This window comes from Diorhabda carinulata, chromosome 6 (assembly GCF_026250575.1).
Source record: "Diorhabda carinulata isolate Delta chromosome 6, icDioCari1.1, whole genome shotgun sequence".
In the NCBI taxonomy this organism is placed as follows: domain Eukaryota; kingdom Metazoa; phylum Arthropoda; class Insecta; order Coleoptera; family Chrysomelidae; genus Diorhabda; species Diorhabda carinulata.
In genome coordinates, this window is record NC_079465.1 from 30,333,693 (window position 1) to 30,354,874 (window position 21,182).

Consider the following 21,182-nt stretch of genomic DNA (forward strand, 5'->3'; position numbering starts at 1 on the left):
TGCATTCCAAGGGGTCTGAAATATTTTTTTGGGTGTTCCACTGCGAGCGTTTGATCGTGAACATGATTGTCGTGAGTGCTTAATGGAATGCACCCTACTTTGTTCGCGGGTACGATTTCAAATCAGTTTAGGGTCCAATCGCAAGTGTACTATCAAAATTGTTGTTCTAAATTTTTAATAACATTTTAATGCCAATAATTGATCACGAATCAGTTTTCGGGTTTGGTGAAAAGATTAAACGTTCAGTTAATTATATATTCATAACTGAATCGAAATCGATTCTTAATTTTACTAACTGTACATCTTCATAGTAAAGGTACTTCTAAAAAAGAAGAAGAAATTAAACAATATATAGATGTCTATTAACAATAGTACGGTCTTATTAATTTTTTTTTAATAACTTGAGGGTATTTTTGATTATTTCCTTATCAAACAACCATTGGTAAGTAAATAAAATAATAAATTAACCAACTTAATATATAATAGAATGATTCAAGTGATAGTAAACGTCAAAAACCGGTTAATATTAATTTGTATTTAAGGAATTCAAACTAGATTTAACCAAACAAGTGTAGTCCGAAACAAAACCATTAGATAATGCTTATACTTTTCCATTGTACGTGTTTAATAGCTAATAAGTTATTCGAGAAAATAAACAAACACTTTGAAATAAAAAAAAGAGAACAATTTATAAAGGAAATCAGAGAACGAAAATTTAAATTTTCTCCCGCGGCTTTTCGTCAAAGATATTTAGAAGTGTATTACATTCTCACCGACGAAAGGTGGAGATGCAAGATATCAACGTTATGCGATTTCGGTTGTGGCGAAATGGGTTTTTACCATCAAATGAGATCGTTTCCATTAACGAGTTTTTCTCTTATCGATATCGACGAAGAAACCCTAAGAAAATACGCTTCGCATTTAGTACCGTGCCCTTATGAGAATATCGATAGAATTAGACATGATCCTTTTGTAGTTAGCGTGTATGTAGGAAGTGTTGCCGATCCCAGCTACCGTTTCAAATCAGTACACGTCATAACATCGATTGAATTGTAAGCTTGATCAATTATTTTTTGTTTGGGAAAAAAAACATTAAACGTTGTTTTAGAGTAGAACATCTCTATCCTGATTGTTTAGAAGCTTTTCCTTACACCATATTCGGATTTTACACACCGTTGATAGTGATAGTAACGACGCCCAACGCGGATTTTAACGTTTTATTTTTTGATCACCCGGAAATACTTCGGCACTACGACCACAAGTTTGAGTGGACCAGGGAGCAGTTCGAGGATTGGTAGTGATTTTATTCATTCAAAATATCAAAAAAATATTTGAAACATCTCTTTTAGGTCGAATAATATAGTAACTCGATTTCCTGATTACACTGTATTTTTTTCGGGGGCGGGAAATGGTCCGAGTGGAACTGAATTTTTAGGTAAATGTACCCAAATTGGTATTTTTGTGAGAAGGGATGTTCTAGAAGGAGATTATACTATTGAAGCCAATAGAAATCGTTGCGATTCTTCTCATATACACAGTAGTACCTGTAAATGTACATGTACAGCTTGTAATATATACTCCTTTGGAATTTGCACGTAAGTTTTTTTATTTACTAGATAAATGGTCATTTTTTCCAGTGATATTTTCATTTTTTATCCATTATTTTGCTTCACATTTCATATGTCATCATTCCTCCTAGTGTGGATAATTTTATGTTTCCAGTCACTTTATTGACTCTAGTCACCTCTCAGTTCTTCTATAATCATTTTTGTTGCCCAAAAGTTGATAATTGTATTCCTCCAATAACATTTTGGTCTTAAATCACCACCTCGGTTCATCTGTCATCAATCCTTCTACTTTCGGTATCCAATAAGTTGCAAAATTTTATGTTTCCAGTCACTTTTTGGTCTTTAATCACCTCTCAGTTCTTCTATCATCATTTCTCCTACTTTTGGCTGTAAAAAAGTTTAAAATTGTGTGTTTTTAGTCACATGAAACTGTCAAATATTCACAAATTTTATAACATAACCAAATTCTTCTTTTTCTAATTTGTTCCATGTTTTTTCAATTCCAAAATTCATTCCTTCTATAAAGAGACCAATAACTTAACCTAACCACGTGATTCAGTATGGCGTTTGTGTAGACATTTTGTTATTTATTTAAAATATTTTCCAGTAAATTTAACTTTATTTCGATGTAAACTTATTTAAAGTGAGAAAATTGAAACGAAAATCGGTATAAGGAAACACTTATTATCGAAATATACAGTGAAAAAGTGTCAAGAATCGGGCTTAAATGATTTACTTTTTATAAACTACTTACGTTCTTTGGACTCCAAAGTTCGTTTGTTTTATTTGATACATAGGATACTGAATCACTTTTATATTGAATTACAAAACGCGTTAGTGGCATTTTTAATAATAAATAATTATATTAAATAAAATTTGAATTATTAAAAAATCACATAATGCATACACTTCCATATGGGTGTTTGTTTACAGACGCCATATTGGAAATTTTTGACAAGCCGTTGAAATGTTCTTCTAAGTTAATAATTTGGTCGTGTATATAGTGTTTCGCTAGTCAATATCTAAATCTTAATTATTTGTACCATAATATTTTTTCGTAATTAAAAAATTTATCCACTTTAGATATTACAGTAAATCTACAATACCTCCAATATATAATAATAATAACAAGGAACATTTTAAACAAATATTCGAAAAACCGTTTCCGTATACCCAAGATTTTCGACCTCTGGAAGAAAAAATGTTCGTCGAATTCCGTCAAAAACTCTTATCTATAAGCAAATTACATTACAACGAACGTCGAAATAAATGTATAGTCCCCGTATATAACATTAAAAGCGGATATTACGGAGATAGCGTGAGAGAAGAAGATATCGTGTAAGTACGACATAACCCTATTGTTTTAGTTAATTTCCGCGCAACGTCGTTGACCGGCTTCAATGTTTGAAGTGACGTAAACGTCAATGTGGAATTGAATCAAAATTTTTAGTGTTGAAAAAGTAAATGGTTGAATCGGTTTTAGACGAATTTTGAAAAAAAACGGTTATGAGATAGAAGAATCCATCGAATATACGGAGTATTACGTCGTTTTGGATCCCATGGAGGAATCGGAGGATAGTTCTTCGGATGTATGGGAGGAAGAGGAGCAGCAGAAGTTTCCTTTTTGGTACGAACATCACGGTTCGGGATTTATCGATGTTAATAGAGGTTAGTTGCTTTTACGATTCGGTTTTTTCCAGTTTCCGCTTTTGTTTGTATACCGGGGATTTTGAAAGTTACTATTTAATTTCAATAATTGTTGGTACAAATTATTTTTAATGGAAAACTTTTGATGATATATCTAATTGACGAGTTTCAAAGTTATTTTTATCTGATTTTTTACGTTTTGGATCAAATTTAATTTGTTTTCAGTTGTTTCGGAGGTTTTCGTGTTGATTTATGTTACTTTTTAACATTTTGAATAAGTTTTAGTTGATTTCGATTGGTTTTATTGGTTTTTAATAGTTAAAGGCAGTTTTGGTTAATTTTGAGGCGGTTTTAGTCAATTTTGAGGTGGATTTAGTCATTTTTGAGGCGTTTTTATCTAATTACTGTTGGATTTCGGTAATTTTCGAATTTTTAGGTGCTAGTGATCCCTTCAATGCTTATTGGATTGATTTCAGTCGATTTGTTTAGTATCTTACTGTTTTGCGGTAGTTTTGGTTAATTTTGAGGTGGTTTTAGTCAATTTTGAGGTGGATTTAGTCAGTTGTGAGGCGGTTTCATTTAGTTACTGTTGGATTTTGTTAGTTTCAGAAGTTTTATGTGTTAATTTTAGTCGATTTGTTTAGTTTCTTACTGTTTTGCGGCAGTTTTGGTTAATTTTGAGGCGGTTTTGGTCAATTTTGAGGTAGATTGTCATTTTTGAGGCGTTTTTATTTACTTACTGTTGGATTTCGTTAGTTTCGGAAGTTTGAGATGTTGGTGATTGCTTTAATGTTTTATTGTCGATCGTTTTTAGGCAATTTTTGTCAATTTTGAGGCATTTTCAATTAATTTCAGGTGTTTCATATATCTTCAGATATTGATTTTCCTAGAAATTTTCGTTTCACATTGAGTTTAAGTCATTTTGATTTGTTTCCAATAGTTTTGAGGCAATTTTGGTCAAATTTGAGGCAATATGGTCAATTTTTAGGCATTGTTTATCAATTTTGAGGCATTTTCTATAGATATACGGTAATTTTAGGTATTTCATCCATCTTTAGGGTTTGATATTTCTAGCTTTTTCGTTTCATACTGATTTTTGGTATTTTGCTTTGTTTCCAATAATTTTGAAGCAATTTCGGTCAAATTTAAGGCAGTTTTGGTCAAATTTGAGGTAATTTGGTCAATTTTGAGGCATTTTTGATCAATTTTGAGGCATTTTTAATTAATTTTCATTCGTTTTATCAATTTTCATGGGTTAATTTTCCTAGATTTTTCGTTTCATATTGATCTATGGTCACTTTGATTTGTTTCCAATAGTTTTGAGCCAATTTCAGTCAATTTTAGTCAAATGTGAAGCATTTTTTATTAATTTCTATAGGTATACGGTAGTTTCAGGTATTTTTATCATTTTCAGGGGTTGGTTTTGTTAGCTTGTTCAGTTTTGTATCAATTTTAGTCAATTTCGAGGGTGTTTTTATTAGATTTTGAAACATTTCTTGGTTTAATTTTATTTATTTTCATTTAAACTTGTATTTTAAGAAAACTTTAACTCGTCTTTAGACATTTAAAATCAATTTCTGTTAAATTTCTATATTAATTAAAGACGTTTTCCAATATTTTCGATTATAATCGATAATAATAAACGATCCCAAACACAATTTTTCCCCACCTCGTATATATTAAATATCAAATATTCAATTCGAATAAAACAAATTCAAATCTGACAATATGAAACACCCTGTATAATCTATAACGTAAACAACCGAAAATCCGATCGGCTAAAAACGTCATAGAAACATCGATCAAACGCCATCTTAACGTTTCTAAGGTATGTGACGTATGTTTAAATCAAATCAATAATAACCTCAATTCATTCTATTTCGATGTAGTCCGTATTTTTATTTTTTCGAAAAAAATATTTTTTTTTTCGAAATTCTATTCGTGTTTTTGTGTGTGAGTGTACGAAAAATGTCGGCGAAATATTCAATAATATCGACGGAGGATGTGAACGCGAAAAACGACGATTATTATCCTTCGGTAAAATCGAAAGACGCGAACGAAAGGAAAATGGCGCGACAACTGAGAATAGAAAAGAGAGTTGCCGCAGTTAAATTGCAAACTCAAAGAGAAACGGGGATTTATATTGAAGAGAAAAAAGAACCCGTGGAAATACAGATGGAAAAAAGCGCCGGTATTTTGGATAATTTGTTGAAGGAATCGCAAGAGTATTTGGAGAACGTTAGAGTGGCCAACGAAGCCCGAGAGGTAAGTGAAATGTTTTTGTTTGTGAATTTATTTATGTGTTAGTTGATATAGAATTGGTGAAAATGTTTTATATATTTGCAATATTTAATTCGTACTATTGTTGTTTGAGAGGAAAGAAAATCTCCGTTTGTTTTGTTTTAAGGTTATGCTCAACTTTATGAAGTTAAATAAATTTTAATTATGGTTTTTTTGATGGAATATTCTTTGTTTTGTGTTGATTCTAGAAATTTACATAGAAATATTCAAGTGATTCGTGGAAGATTTTCTTCGACGTTGATACCAGATTTTATTTGTTTTTCGAAAGTGATTTTTACAAGTGTTTGATTGATTTAGTAAATTTTTTTTTAGTTTTGATTAATTTTCAAAAACATTTCCAAAGCAATTTTACTTGTTTTTATGTGGTTTTACGTAATTTGAAGGATTTTTAGTTGATTTCTTGAGTTTTCCGTTACTATTATGCAATTTGATTTGTTTTCGATCATTTTGAACTTATTTAGTGTGTTTTTAGTTAAATTTGAGGCGTTTGTAGTTAGTAGTATAATAGTAGTATGGTTTTCAGTTCATTGTAATGCACGTAAAATTCTAACAAAATGCATCGTCGTTCGTTTATTTATCAAAATTTCAAACTTAGTTCGACAGAAAAGAATCCGAAGGCATCGGAAGGGGAATGGTCATATCCCGATTGGAAGCTGAAGCTGCCGAAGCCCAAAAGTTATTTAGCGAAATAGCCGGTAAGCGTTGCGGCGATTCGGTTCGTAATTTTTCATTGGAAAATCGTCTATTTTCAAGGTAAATGGTCCTCGATACAGGATTATAAGGATCCCCTGCACATTCACGAGGATATTCTGTTGCAAAAAATGAAATGCGACGAATTGATCAAAGAAAAAGACGATTTGATAGAGATGTTGAAGGGGGAAGTGCGAATGGCCGAAAGGAAGTTTACCTCGGATCAGGTGAAGCAGAATCAGGATATCGCCATTTTGGGTAGTAGGATTGAAAAGCAGATCGATTTTATCAAAAAGGCCTACGCTACCGAATTCAATTTGATAGGTAAATTTTTATTTTCAAATTATGGCTGTGCAAGTTTGGTTCTATTCAACTGGAATTTGTTATTTTGAGGTGGTTATAAGGCTGTTTGGTGCTAATAAAATTTTTTTAATCATATCTCAACTGTTTGTGATTTTATTCGGCTTGTTTCAATTTTTTTTTTAGCCATTTTTAGTTAATTTCAACGTGTTTCGAAATTTTTCTAACTGATTTCATTATTTTTTGGCTAATTTTAACTGTCTAGTCGTTTTTGGTAATTTGTAGTTAGTTTCCAGTTCTGATTTTTTTTTCAGTTGAATTGAATACTTTTTCAAGTATTATTTGTTTCAGTTATCATTTAATTTTTTCATTTTCGAATAGACCAAGTAATAAGCGAAGAAAAACGAAAATTCATTGAGAAAAGCAACGAAAAATGGGAGGATCTTTACCGTAAGAGGAACCAAGAAGAATCAGCTTTAACCGAATACAAACTTCAAAAACAAGAGGAAATATCCTCCAAAATCCGACATCTGAATGTTTGTCACGAAGAACAGTTTCGTAAAACGAAAATTGAATTGGAAAGAGACATCGAGAAGGCCCAAAACGAATTCGAAAGGATCAAATCGTTGGCGTTATTTAATAGAGAACGTTTGGAATATAATTATGAAGTGTTGAAGAGAAGAGAAAACGAAAATCTAATAATAAAGAGTCAGCAGAAGAGGAGGATGAGTAAATTGCAAGTAAGAATCATTAAAAATTGTAAGCGTTTTAAATAACTGATTCAATTATTGTTTTACGGTGTTTTTTTTTTCTTTTTGTATGTTTAATTTGGTTTTCAATTAGTTTTTCTTCTCAATTTATTCCGATTAATTTCATTTACTTGTGTTTTGTGTTCCAATTTTTCATTCTTTTCATTAACTTTTTTAAGTTTTGTTATTTTCACCATTTTTTGAAGTTTTATATCTGTTTTTCCACTCCATTTTAATTATAAATTTGTTTTTAAGAAATTTCCTTATTTCTTACTCGATCTTTCTATATTTTAAAACTCTTTCTGTTCATTTTCACCTATTTTCATTTTCTTTTATCGTTTTTTTAAATGTTTCGATTGCTTCTACCATCTTTTTAGTTTTTTTTTGTTATTTCAGTCAATTCAGTTTTTATTTTTGTTTTTCATAATTTTTTGTCTTTTTTTCATTGTTTTATACTTTTTATTTTGATACTTGTTAACTGGTTCCGTTAATTTTAACTCGTATTTAGTCATTTATTAGCTTTTTTTGTTTTGTTTGTATCATTTTATTTTTATTTTTATCTTTTGCTTGTTTTTTTATTATTTTTATTGTTTATTTTCCCTATTTTTCGTTGCATTTGGAGGCTCGTCGCTTTTTTTGCTGTTTTGCTTTGTATTTGTTCAAACAAAACTTGCCTTTACAACTTTTTCGTTTGTTTTTCATTTATTTCGCTTTATTTTTTGTTTTATTTTTTTTTTTGTATTCGAACTAAACTGAATTGACATTTTCAGGATACAATAAGCGATTTGAAAACCACCCTGAGCGACTACCGAAAAACCACAACGAAAAAAATAAAGAAAACCAAAAGCGACATCGAAAAATTGCGCAAAAATATCGTCGACATCGACGACAAAGCGGATCAGTTCGCGAATTCGAGCGAAAAAAAATTCAAAGACTTATGGAAATTGAACGCCAGAGATTGTTACAATCTATTAGATAAAATAATTAAAATCGATCGAATACTCCACGAACAACAGTTGGGGGTTAGATGGACGCGTCCCGTTTACCAAAAAATCGATTTTCCCTCAATCGGCGATCGTCAGAGCGTCTCAAGCGTTGGCCCCAAACAAAAATCGTCGTTGCTATTGAAAAAATCGAAATCCGATACTCGTTCCACATCTGCCCTCAACCTATCCAAAGTAAATATCCGTTTGTAGTTCGATCGAGGGTTAATTTTTTTTAATTTTTGATGTTTCAGTCTTACCATACGGAATCTGACACTTATAAGAAGTTATTGAAGAGGGTGTTGAAGGCGTTGGATAAGAAGAGCGGTTTTTTAACGGAAAAATGTATAAAATTGTTGATTAATACGTACGAGGACGATGAACAGAGTCTGGTTACTTTGGATAACGTTTTCCTTTCGTTGGGTATAAAAAAATCTCAAGATATCGATGTGATGGCGGATTTTTTTTTACCTTATTGTTATTGTAGAGTGTGCGCGGAACACTATTCGTCGCACAGTAAGTTTTTTCCGTCATATAAATTCTATATTTAATTCATTTTTGTTTGTAAATTCTCTTTCGTTTGCTTTTAATCGCTTATGGTCGTTTTGTTTTTGTTTTGTTTACTAGAATTAGTTTATTTTTGGTTTATATTATTTTTATTTGCTTTTTTCATTTGTTTGTTTGCTATTTTTCCCATTTGTTTTGCATCAAAACCAACGTTTATATCTATTTTTAGTTTTGTTTTAATCCGTTTGAATTATTTGCACATAAATCTTTCACTTATTGTTTTATTATAGTTTTTTTGCTTTTTTCATGTTTTTTTTCTGATTTCTAGTTTGCCTTCAGTTAATTATAGTCGTTTCGTTTGGTTTTTTTAGTTTTCTTTTTGTCAATTTTCATTTATTTCACTAGAATTAGTCGATTTTGGTTTTTGTTATTTTTATTTGCTTTTTCCACTTGTTTGTTTGCTATTTTTTTCATTTGTTTTGCATCAAAACCAACGTTTACATCTATTTTTAGTTTTTGTTTTAATCCTTTTGAATTATTTGCACATAAATCTTTCACTTATTGTTTTATTCTAGTTTTTTTGCTTTTTTCATGTTTTTCTTCTGATTTTAGTTTGCCTTCAGTTAATTATGGTCGTTTCGTTTGGTTTTTTTAGTTTTCTTTTTGTCAATTTTCATTTATTTCACTAGAATTAGTCGATTTTGGTTTTTGTTATTTTTATTTGCTTTTTCCACTTGTTTGTTTGCTATTTTTTTCATTTGTTTTGCATCAAAACCAACGTTTACATCTATTTTTAGTTTTTGTTTTAATCCTTTTGAATTATTTGCACATCAATTTTAAACTTATTTTTTTATTTTTGTTTTTCTTCTGATTTTTAGCTTCCCTTCAGTTAATTATGGTCGTTTCGTTTGGTTTTTTTGTTAATTTTCATTTATTTCTGTTAATCTTCAACTAGAATTAGTCGATTTTGGTTTCTGTTATTTTTATTTGCTTTTTTCATTTGTTTGTTTGCTATTTTTTTCATTTGTTTACATAAAAAAATATTTCTATCAACTTTTGTTGCTTTTCGTTTAGTTTTTATGTTTTATACACAATACTTGTACTTAGTTAGTTTTTGTCGTTTTCTGATTTTTAGTTTATTTTCAATTGATTATGATCGTTTCATTTGTTATTTTATAGTTTTTTTTTTGTTAATTTTTATTTTATTTTTCTACTTGTTTGTTTGCTATTTTTTACATTTTGTTTATATCTGTTTCTATTTTTGTTTTAATCCGATCAAATTGTGTTTTTATTTTTTTTTCTTTTTCCATATTTTCATCTGTTGATTTTCATTATACATTTTACTGGTTTTTATTCATGTTTAAATGATTTTTTTATTCGTTTTAACTTGATTTTCACTAATTTCATTATTTTTTTTAGTTTCAATTTTTTTCCCGATCCCTTTTTGTTAGTTTCACTGGTTTTTTGTGATTTTTCACTAAGTTTTATCTTGATTTCTTATCTAGACTTTTGTTTTTGTTATTTGTATCTGTATTTTTTACTCGTTTGTTTATTTTTGTATTTTTGTTTTATTTATTCCTATCTTAATTTTATTATTGCCCTTTTCATTAGCAATTGTCATTTTTAACGGTTTTCATCTATACAATTTTTTTTGTTTTATATTGTTTTTCACTCGTTTCATTTTCTTCCGTGTCATGGACGTTTTTCCGTCAAAATCTCCACATAACCTCAAAAGTTTGAACACCAAATTTTTACGTCGACAGGTTCGTTTGCATCGACGGCGATAGCAAGCCGTCACATGTCGCAGGTGTCGTATATGTCAAAAACGTCGTTTCAGCGATCGAACTATTTCAGCCCTTCAATCATCGAAGTGGAATACACTTTGGAGGGCATACAACAATCCGACGATCTGATAAGCCATATCGTCAAAGAGGTATAAACACACATTACCACCATACCGTGTCCGTAAATGTTTCCTGCGTCAAACCGTATATGATTTCCGTCAGTTATCTTTTGATTTTATTTTTAGGTGATAGAAAAGGAATCGTTGGTGGACGAACATGGTCTTTTGAAAATCGATACGCCGGACGAAGATTCGGAAGACGACGAACAATGCTACACGCATCCAAAAGAAAGGTTATCGGGTAGAAGGAGAACGCTAAAAGTCGATATAGAAAAGATATCTTGCAAATATAATCATCCCCTTGTTATAAGTACAGTGTACGTACTAGCCGCCCTTAAGGAATTCGTTATTAAATATCACAAACAGCAGCAGGTATATTCTTGAAAAAAATTTTTTTTTTTTTTCATTATTGTTTTATACCCTTTTTTGTTTGCTTTTATCGTTTCACCCCCTTTTGTTTTCATTGTTTTATCCCCTTTTTGTTTGTTTTCATTGTTTGATACTCTTTTTGTTTGTTTTCATTGTTTTATACCCTTTTTTGTTTGCTTTTAATCGTTTCACCCCTTTTTTGTTTGCTTTTATCGTTTCACCCCCTTTTGTTTACATTGTTTTATCCCCTTTTTGTTTGTTTTCATTGTTTTATCCCCTTTTTGTTCGCTTTTAATCGTTTCACCTCTTTTTTTGTTTGCTTTTAATCGTTTCACCTCTTTTTTGTTTTTTTTTTATCGTTTCGCCCCCTTTTGTTTACATTGTTTTATACCCTTTTTGTTTGTTTTCATTGTTTTATACCCTTTTTGTTTGTTTTCATTGTTTTATCCCCTTTTTGTTCGCTTTTAATCGTTTCACCTCTTTTTTTGTTTGCTTTTAATCGTTTCACCCCTTTTTTGTTTGCTTTTATCGTTTCACCCCCTTTTGTTTACATTGTTTTATCCCCTTTTTGTTTGTTTTCATTGTTTTATCCCCTTTTTGTTCGCTTTTAATCGTTTCACCTCTTTTTTTGTTTGCTTTTAATCGTTTCACCTCTTTTTTGTTTTTTTTTATCGTTTCGCCCCCTTTTGTTTACATTGTTTTATACCCTTTTTGTTTGTTTTCATTGTTTTATCCCCTTTTTGTTCGCTTTTAATCGTTTCACCTCTTTTTTTGTTCGCTTTTAATCGTTTCACCTCTTTTTTGTTTGCTTTTAATCGTTTCACCTCTTTTTTGTTTGTTTTTATCGTTTCGCCCCCTTTTGTTTACATTGTTTTATCCCCTTTTTGTTTGTTTTCATTGTTTTATCCCCTTTTTGTTTGTTTTCATTGTTTTATCCCCTTTTTGTTCGCTTTTAATCGCTCACCTCTTTTTTTGTTTGCTTTTAATCGTTTCACCTCTTTTTTGTTTGTTTTTATCGTTTCGCCCCCTTTTGTTTACATTGTTTTATCCCCTTTTTGTTTGTTTTCATTGTTTTATCCCCTTTTTGTTCGCTTTTAATCGTTTCACCTCTTTTTTTGTTTGCTTTTAATCGTTTCACCTCTTTTTTGTTTGTTTTTATCGTTTCGCCCCCTTTTGTTTACATTGTTTTATCCCCTTTTTGTTCGCTTTCAATCGTTTCACCTCTTTTTTTTGTTTGCTTTTAATCGTTTCACTTCTTTTTTGTTTGTTTTTATCGTTTCGCCCCCTTTTGTTTACATTGTTTTATCCCCTTTTTGTTTGTTTTTATTGTTTTATCCCCTTTTTGTTCGCTTTCAATCGTTTCACCTCTTTTTTTGTTTGCTTTTAATCGTTTCACTTCTTTTTTGTTTGTTTTTAGCGTTTCGCCCCCTTTTGTTTACATTGTTTTATCCCCTTTTTGTTTGTTTTCATTGTTTTTCGTTTTTTTTTTTCTTAAAGTTTCTCATATTTTTATTCAGCTTTTTTCCGTTTGTTTGTTTTCTACTTTTAATAATATTTTTCGTTTCAAATTGTTTTCTCATTTCTGTTATTTTGCAAATTTTTTGCTTTGTTATTTTTCCATTGTTTTTTTTTTGTTTGTCACTATTTTTTTGTTTTTGCTTTTTGTTTCCTTTTTCCCATTTTTTCATTTGTGGTTATTGACTTTTCCGACACCTTTTGGTTGTGACTATAATTTTTTCAGACGACGCAAATAGGACCGACGATGGAAGAACGACTTTCGAAACGAAGATGCACGGCGTCCCGATCTCTGGAAGACGAGGACATCAAACGTCATTGGATTAATTTGCGGAGGACCTTTCGCAAATCGCACATGCTCATATGGGATGGTCTTCGTGAAGGTCTAACGAAATATCTGGAAATTTTGAAGGATCGCAAAAACGTCAGCGAGGACGTTATGAAATTGAGAAAAACTAATGAGGCTTTGAAGAGACTTTTGGCCGATTATATCGATCACAGGGTACTCATGAAACCGATTTGCCCACAAAAGTCCTCTGAATTGCTACGGAAATGTTCGCAGACTACACAAATAAAAATTTAAGTACCAAAAAAAAAGTGTTTTTATGAATATTTCCTTGTTTTCCAATTTTTGATTTATTTGGTTTTTTTTGTTGTTTTTCTTTTTTGTATGTCGCGCTTTTAATTTTCGTTGTTTTTTTTTCAACTTAAATCTTATTTATCATTTTTTAGTTGTTTGTTATTGATAGTTTGCTTATTTTCTTATATATTTTATTTATTTATTTTTTCTGATGTTTTGTGTTTGTTTCTATTTTAATTTTTTTCTCTTTGTTTTTATCTTGTCGTTTTCTACTAATTTTTTTGTTTTTATTCGTTTTGTGTGCTTCTTCTTTGTGTTTTTTTAAAATTTTTCATTTTTTAACTACGATTTTTCCTTATTTTTCATCAAAATTTTCTATTTTTTGCTATTTTTTCAATTCTAACTTGTTTTTTTAAAACTTTCCCATCTTTTTAGTCGTTATTTTCCATTTTTTTTATTTATATTTATTTTTTTGATTTTCTTCAATCAATACTCATTCTACTTTTTTGTTTTCCAGGTTTTCTGCTTTTTCATTTGATTTTTTCATCGATTATCATCTCGCAGGTTTTCCACTCAACATTAAGAAAAACCAAAACTTCCCTTCAAACGATTATACAGGGTGATACTCTAAACATTGTCAGATACGAATTTCGCCGAATCTAAAAAAAAAAACAAAATCGCCCCAGAAACTCGATTGTATACAGCGCGAGTCAAAAATACTGTAACGCAAATGTCTTATTATCAAAACGTCGAGTATTTGAGTGCAAAAAACACGAAATTATAATTTTTCTTTTGTTTTTAAAAATAATTCCCACTTTTAATTTTTCTTAATAGTCGAATCCGAAGCGGAAAAGGAAGAATCGGACCAAATTAAACCGGATACTCAATCGAAAGTGCCAAATATGGCGGAAGAATCGAAAATGAATCCACAAGGTAATCAATATTAATACAATACTCCCATTTCGTTAGAAATAAAAAAAAAGAATATTTGAACGCCAATTTTCGAAATTAAACCGAAGGAAAATCCGAATTTCAGCGGATTTCCAAGAAGAAATCGACGTCTTCGAGGAAAGCTCGAGTACGCCAAGTCTATCGAGTCAAGATAATAAATTGCATTTAAAGAAAGGTCAAACTTTCGAAAGGAGATCTTTAATTTACCCGCCAGTGGAAATAAACAAGACCAAACTCGATATTAACAGAATAAACGAATTGGACAGGTCGTAATTTCTTTTATAACATGTACAACTTTCCACTATTTCTTTTATTCCGCTTTGATAAAGTCCTTCCATACGTTTAGTGGAGTATCTGTGTATTAGCAAGTTTTACAGCCTTTATTATTCATTTTCCGCTTGAAAAAAATATTGCAACTATTCATTAAAACGTTTTACAGCCTTAATTTTTCTTTTTCTACTTTCAAATAGTGAAGTACTTATTTATTCAAACATTTTACAGCCTTTATTTTTGTTCTCCTTCGAAAAAGTGAAGTAAATACTTATTTGCATACTTTGCAACTTTCATGTTTCATTATCTGCTTTTAAAAAGTGAAGTACTATTTCGTTAAAACGTTTTACAGCCTTTATTTTTGCTCTCCTTCGAAAAAGTGAAGTAAATATTTATTTACACGTTTTACAGCCTTTATGTTTCATTATCTGTCTCGAAATGGTGAGAAAATATCCATTTAACTATTTTACAGCCTTCTTTCTGCTTCGGTAAAGTGAAGTACGCATTTATTAACATGTCTTGCAATCTCTATTTTATTATTAAGCGTTAGTGAAGTGAAGCACCTATTATAATGTTTTACAGCCTTTATTATTCAATTTTCGTTTGTTTAAATGATATATCCATTCTTTATCACACTTTACAGCCTTCATTTTTTTTATTATACTTCGAAAACGTGAAGGTCTTGATGCTTGTTCTGTTTTGATAAAGTGAAGTAATTATTACAATGCTTTGTAGCCTTTATTCATTTATTTGGCTCGGATAAAGTGAAGTATACAATCATTAACGCATTTTACAGCCTTGATTCTTTAATCCAGCTTTGATAAAGTGAAATACCTATTCATTAACACAATTTACTGCCTTTATTCTGTCATTTCGCTTTGTTACAGTGAAGTATTCGTTTATTGCAAAGCTTTATAGCCTTCATTCTTTTATTTGGCTCGGATAAAGTGAAGTATACAATCACTAAGGCATTTTACAGCCTCGATTCTTTAATCCAGTTTCGATCAAGTGAAGTACCTATTTATTAACACAATTTATTGCGTTTATTCTCTCGTTTCGCTTTGGTACAGTGAAGTATTCGTTTATTGCAAAGCTTTATAGCCTTCATTCTTTTATTTGGCTCGGATAAAGTGAAGTATACAATCACTAAGGCATTTTACAGCCTCGATTCTTTAATCCAGTTTCGATCAAGTGAAGTACCTATTTATTAACACAATTTATTGCGTTTATTCTCTCGTTTCGCTTTGGTACAGTGAAGTATTCGTTTATTGCAAAGCTTTATAGCCTTCATTCTTTTATTTGGCTCGGATAAAGTGAAGTATACAATCACTAAGGCATTTTACAGCCTCGATTCTTTAATCCAGTTTCGATCAAGTGAAGTACCTATTTATTAACACAATTTATTGCGTTTATTCTCTCGTTTCGCTTTGGTACAGTGAAGTATTCGTTTATTGCAAAGCTTTATAGCCTTCATTCTTTTATTTGGCTCGGATAAAGTGAAGTATACACAATCATTAACGCATTTTACAGCCTTGTAGTGAAGTATTTCTTTATTAATGCTCTTACAGCCACATTCCTGATCATTTATCTCTTTCGAATAACAAAAAAACCGAAAACATTTTAATAGTTTTTCGAGTTCTTGTGCAGGTTTCGAAACATAACGTCGGGTAGAAACTTTTTGAAACGTTTATTGAAACCGCAGACGGAAAAATTGAGGAAAACTTTTTTGAGAGATATCGACGTGGCGGCGGCGGCGGCCGGTCCGTCGGCTGTGCCGGCGAAGAAAAGAAAAAAATCATCGGCGATTATTTTGAAGGACAGTTTCAGTACTTTGGACGATATGAAATCGGTGACGAATTGCATCATAGAAAATACATTGAATTTGATAAACGTCGACGACGTTATCGGTTGTACGAACGCGGACGTTTCGCCTGACGATGTATCCGAAGGTTTTCGAAACTTTCACGAATATATGGATTTCGATAACGGATCGGTTATCGACGTCAGACGTAAGGAAGGTAATGCGATATATTTGGAATAACCCTCGTAGTAGCGTCGCCGAAAACGTTTCGAGATTTTTCTGCGGCTACGGAAAAAAAATTTTCGGTCAATTTTTTTTTATTTATTTTTTTTTTTCAATTTCCTCGTCGAATACAGAGTGTTCGTTGATGCGGGAGGCTTTCGTGGCGTTATTGCGATGGATTTTTTGGGGAATTTCGGCGAGAGAAAAAAAAATTTTTTTTGGTTTCAAGGTCGCAAGAAAGATATTACCTTCGATAATAATAATATTTATAATTATAATATGCGCATAACTCCGTCCTCGTATCCAGTACAAGATCCTACCAATCCAGATTCGACGAATATTCCCGCAGGAAATCGCGATAATGCTCCGGATACGGTACAGGATAACGAAAATAATCCCGAAAATCAAAATACTGTAAGTCCGGATCTTATATATACAGACATTTATTTGTTTTTCAATTATTTTTCGAAAAAGTTTATTCGGAAGCCGGCCCTGATATATTACATTGTACAAAATGTATACGTGGGTTGTCTGAAAAGTTTTTGATTTGGTAAACGTGGAAAACTGTTGAAAAATTTTCTAAAAACTGTTGCCGTAAGTTATATTTCTTCAGAAAATGTTGAAAATTGAATAGCAATTATAAGAAATTTAAAAAAATCGTTGAGAAATTCACAAAAACTGTTGACAGTTTATATGAAATGTTACTGACAGTTGTTGTATGTTAGAAACTGTGCATCTTGTAAAAATCGCCCAAAAACTGTTGTCTAAAGTTGAAAAATGTTATAAAAATTTCGAAAACTGTTGCTGAAACTGCAATATGTGAGAATCTGTTAAAACTTGTCCAAAAACTGTTGTTGAAGGTTGAAAAATGTCCAAAACTGTAACAAATAATTTCGAAAACTGTTGCTGAAATTGAAATATGTGAGAATCTATTAAAAATTGTCCGAAAACTGTTGTTGAAGGTTGAAAAATGTCCAAAACTGTTACAAATAATTTCGAAAACTGTTGCTGAAATTGGAATATTTAGTAACTGTTAAAAATCGTCCTAAAACTGTGGTTTAAAATTGGAAACTATCATAAATTGATGTGAAAAATTTCTAAAACTGTTGCTGAAACTGAAATATGTGAGAATCTATTAAGAATTGTCCAAAAACTGTTATAAATAATTTCGAAAACTGTTGCTGACGCTGAAATGTGTGGAGAATCGGTTGAAAAGTATCCCAAAATTGTGGTTAAACGTTGGAAAATATCATAAATTGATGTAAAAAATTTCGAAAACTGTTGCCGAAACTAAGATATGTAGGAACTGTTGAAAATCGTCCTAAAACTGTGGTTAAAATTTGGAAACTATCATAAATTAATGTGAAAAATTTCGAAAATTGTTGCTGAAACTGAAATACGCGAGAATCTGTTGAAAATTCTACAAAAAACTGTTGTCAAAAGCTGAAACATTTGAAAAAACTGTTGGTATGGAATAATTAAAAGTTGGATAAATAATCAAAAACTGTTGTTGCAAGTTAATAAAAATTTCCAAAAACTGTCGTCAAAACTGAAATTTGTAAGAAACTGTTGAATACTTTCCAAAAAGTGTCGCTAAAACGTGTCATAAACTGTCGAAAAATTTCCAAAAACTGTTGCTCGAACTGAAATGTGTGGGAAACTGTTAAAAAAGGTCCCAAAACTGTTGTTGAAAGTTCAAATGTGTAGGAAACTGTTGAATACTTTCCAAAAACTGTTACTCAAACTTGTTAGAAACTGTTGAAAATTTTCCAAATACAATTGTATGTTAAATTTTGTCAAAATGGTTGAAGATTGAGTTATAGTCGTAGAAAGTTGGAAAAAATTACAAAAACTGTTGCTAAAAGTTAAAATATGTGAGAAACTGTTGAAAATTTTCCGAAAACTGTTGTAAATTAGATTTCGAAAAAAATTGAATATTAATCGAAAGAAATACAAAAAACTGTTGGTGAAAATTAGAAATTTGTCTTGAAATAGTTGAAAGTTGGTTAAGAAATCCAAAATAAGTAACCAAAAACCGTTGAAAAACTTTGTGATTATCAAATTAAGGTCGAAAACTGTTAGAAAAAGTTGTAATGGTAAAAAACTGTTGATCAAAGTCCGATATAATCAAGAAACAAAATCATCATAACAAAAGAATATGATGATATATTAAAAAAAAACTAAAACTGTCCAAAATAACATTTGGAAAAAAGATGAATTGTTGAAAAAGTTATGTAACTATAGAAATATCCAAAAACTGTTTAAAAAAATTCCAAGCTGTTCAAAATTGTTTAAAAATAAATAATAGACAAAAACAGTTTGCAAAAGTCAAAAAAACCGTTCAAAATAAAGAAAAAACAACATTCCAAAAAAATTTTCAAAATCAATAATCATTGATTTCAAAATGACATATAACAAAACACAATTCCTGTTGTCCGGCGTTGCCGTTATCATCTAGCATCAGGAAACTTTTTAGACAATTCACCAAAGTTTAAAAATGATACAGGGTGGAATTTTTACGAGTATATTTTCAACTTGGCATTACAGGAAGCCGCCGAATCTTTATCGAATTCGATAGCACAAGCAAGCAGCGAAGCTATCGTCGATCCAAATTCCGTACTAGATCTACTAGACGATTTCGGACAAAGGGAAGACATAAACGGCTTAGTCGGTTTAGGAAATTTCGTCCTTGTAGGAATCCATCAAGTACCAGATGGTTTGAGTATCACATCTTTTATATAATTTACAAGAAAAGTCCGAAACTCCCATATTTTCGTCAAACTACCGATTCACAATAATAATCGCAAACATTTCACGTTAGTTTAGCGTTTTCTATTTCGCAGAATCCATTTATCGAATCCCATATATCGGATAATAGTCGTTCCGATTCGGCTTTGGTAGGAATCCATTTATCGAAACGAAAATTACTTCTTTCGGTTCAACTACTAATTTATTAACTTCCGGTTCGGTTTTGTGGAACTGACATCCCCCCACCCCTCAAAAAATAAAATAATTTAATACAAAAATTCATTTCAAAAAGCCGAAACGGAAGTTAATTAATCCAATTGTTGATAAAACGGTAAGTTGTAATTTTCGCTTCGATAAATGGATTCTACAAATTCGAAAACGCTAAATTATCGTGTTTTATTGATCCATGTTCGTAGGACGACAGATTTACAAAAAAAAATTGGAAACATTTCCGTATTTACCCGGTTTACATACTTGATAAGACACATTAGTTTAGCGTTTTCTATTTCGCAGAATCCATTTATCGAGTCCAATATATCGGAAATTAGTACTTCCGGCTTGGTTTCCGCAGTATCCATTTATCGAAGCGAAAATTACTACTTCCAGTTTTATCAATAATTGGATTTATCAACTTCCGGTTCGGCTTTGTTGAAGTGACCGTCGCCCCCCCCCCCAAATAAAATAGTTTAGTACAAAAATTCAATTGAAACAGCTGAAACGGAAGTTAATTCAAGCATTGGTAAAACCGGAAGTAGTAATTTTCACTTCGATAAATGGATTCTATGATTTCGAAAACGCTAAGTTATCGTGTTTTCATTATTCCGGTTTAGAACCATAATCAAACACGTTAATTTAGCGTTTTCGAAATCATAGAATCCATTTATCGAATCCAGTATGTTGGAAATTGGTACTTCCGCCCAAAATAAAACCGTTTGATACAAAATTTCACTTGAAAAAATTCAAACGGAAAGTCTATTAATCAAATTATTGTTAAAACCGGAATTTTCGCTTCGATAAATGGATTCTATGATTTCGAAAACGTCAAACTAACCTGTTTCTATTTTGATAAAATTCAATCTTAAAGATAGTTAATGAACAAATTCGTCAATAGACGGGGCTAATTCGAATTTATTCGTATAGATTTTGAAAATAACAACGGTTTCCCTGATTGGTTGCTCAACATCCTCGGAAATCAAGTGGGGATTGAGGAGGCTTTGCCAATTAACGAATTGGACGAGGCGCATTTTTATTGTCAAGGTGACGGTTTAGGTAGGTATATATAAGAAATTATAAAACGCCCCCCGTATACGTCGAAAATTAAAAAAAGTTGCAGTAAAAACTCTCCTTGTATGTAAATTCGCAAAGACGAGTTAAATTGATTAATCGCTAGGTGTACACCCATCTATACTTGCAGTAGAAGTGGACGGCGACGAAGAAGACGACGAGGAATCGTCCGATAGTACGAATAACACCGAAGATTTCGCCGAAGTGGATCCTTTAATTTCGTCACACGACGTTAGTTCGTTGCAGGAAGACGTTACAGATACGCAGGTCGTAAGCGAGGATACAACTCAATCTACGAATATCGTTACGACCAATCAGCAACAATCCAGTGACGTAGAATCGACCTCGAATTTATCGGATAGCGGAATTTGATCCAGATCATTTTTTTTACTTCAATAAATGTTTCGATATTTTTTCTGGTTTTTTTTATATCCTAGTTGAGGAGTTTTAAGTTTCTATACCTCTCTCAATAGAAACAACTCGTCAATAGAATTGAATGAAAGAATCGATTCATTCGTTTTTTTTTCAACACTTCCATAGATGAAATTGTGAAAATATATTTATATCTCTTTTAGAGTTTAATAGAAAGAAATCGTCAATAGAATTGAATGAAAGAATCGATTACTCGGTTCATTCGATTTCATTTAACACTTCTACCGACGAAGTTATTGTGAAAACTCAGTTTCTATACTTTTCTTAATAGAAAGAATTCGGTAAAGGCAATCGAATGAAAGAATCGATTTTTTAAAAACACGTTTACCGACGAAACCATCAAGTTCCAAAAAGTTTAAACT

At 31.1% G+C, this 21,182-nt stretch overlaps 1 protein-coding gene across 8 annotated transcripts; it reads left to right on the top strand.

The window, feature by feature from the left end:
* The first annotated feature begins 357 nt into the window (after positions 1–357).
* On the top strand, positions 358–20,800 carry LOC130895130 (dynein regulatory complex protein 1-like). 8 transcript variants are annotated; one of them, XM_057802286.1, is made up of 13 exons: positions 358–442; positions 543–1,052; positions 1,109–1,294; positions 1,350–1,595; positions 2,652–2,906; positions 3,052–3,236; positions 13,947–14,045; positions 14,149–14,329; positions 15,981–16,351; positions 16,586–16,770; positions 18,904–19,072; positions 20,245–20,373; positions 20,495–20,800. In XM_057802286.1, the coding sequence occupies exons 2-13, from the start codon at positions 598–600 to the stop codon at positions 20,758–20,760; spliced, it is 2,727 nt and encodes a 908-aa protein (XP_057658269.1). In that variant the 5' UTR covers positions 358–442; positions 543–597; the 3' UTR covers positions 20,761–20,800. The 8 variants fall into 8 exon arrangements, 7 of the variants coding, with proteins under 7 accessions (XP_057658269.1, XP_057658268.1, XP_057658270.1 ...); XM_057802285.1 differs by lacking the exon at positions 358–442 and having other exon boundaries at positions 493–1,052; XM_057802287.1 differs by lacking the exon at positions 358–442 and having other exon boundaries at positions 493–1,052; positions 20,519–20,800.
* The last annotated feature ends 382 nt before the right edge of the window (positions 20,801–21,182 follow it).

Excerpts from the sequence above, each read along its gene's own strand:
- LOC130895130 (XM_057802284.1), top strand. The coding sequence starts at position 598 with ATGCTTATACTTTTCCATTGTACGTGTTTAATAGCTAATAAGTTATTC. Across the intron at positions 8,434-8,492 it reads CTGCCCTCAACCTATCCAAA|TCTTACCATACGGAATCTGA; the intron begins GTAAATATCCGT and ends TTGATGTTTCAG. Across the intron at positions 8,755-10,508 it reads GGAACACTATTCGTCGCACA|GTTCGTTTGCATCGACGGCG; the intron begins GTAAGTTTTTTC and ends TTACGTCGACAG.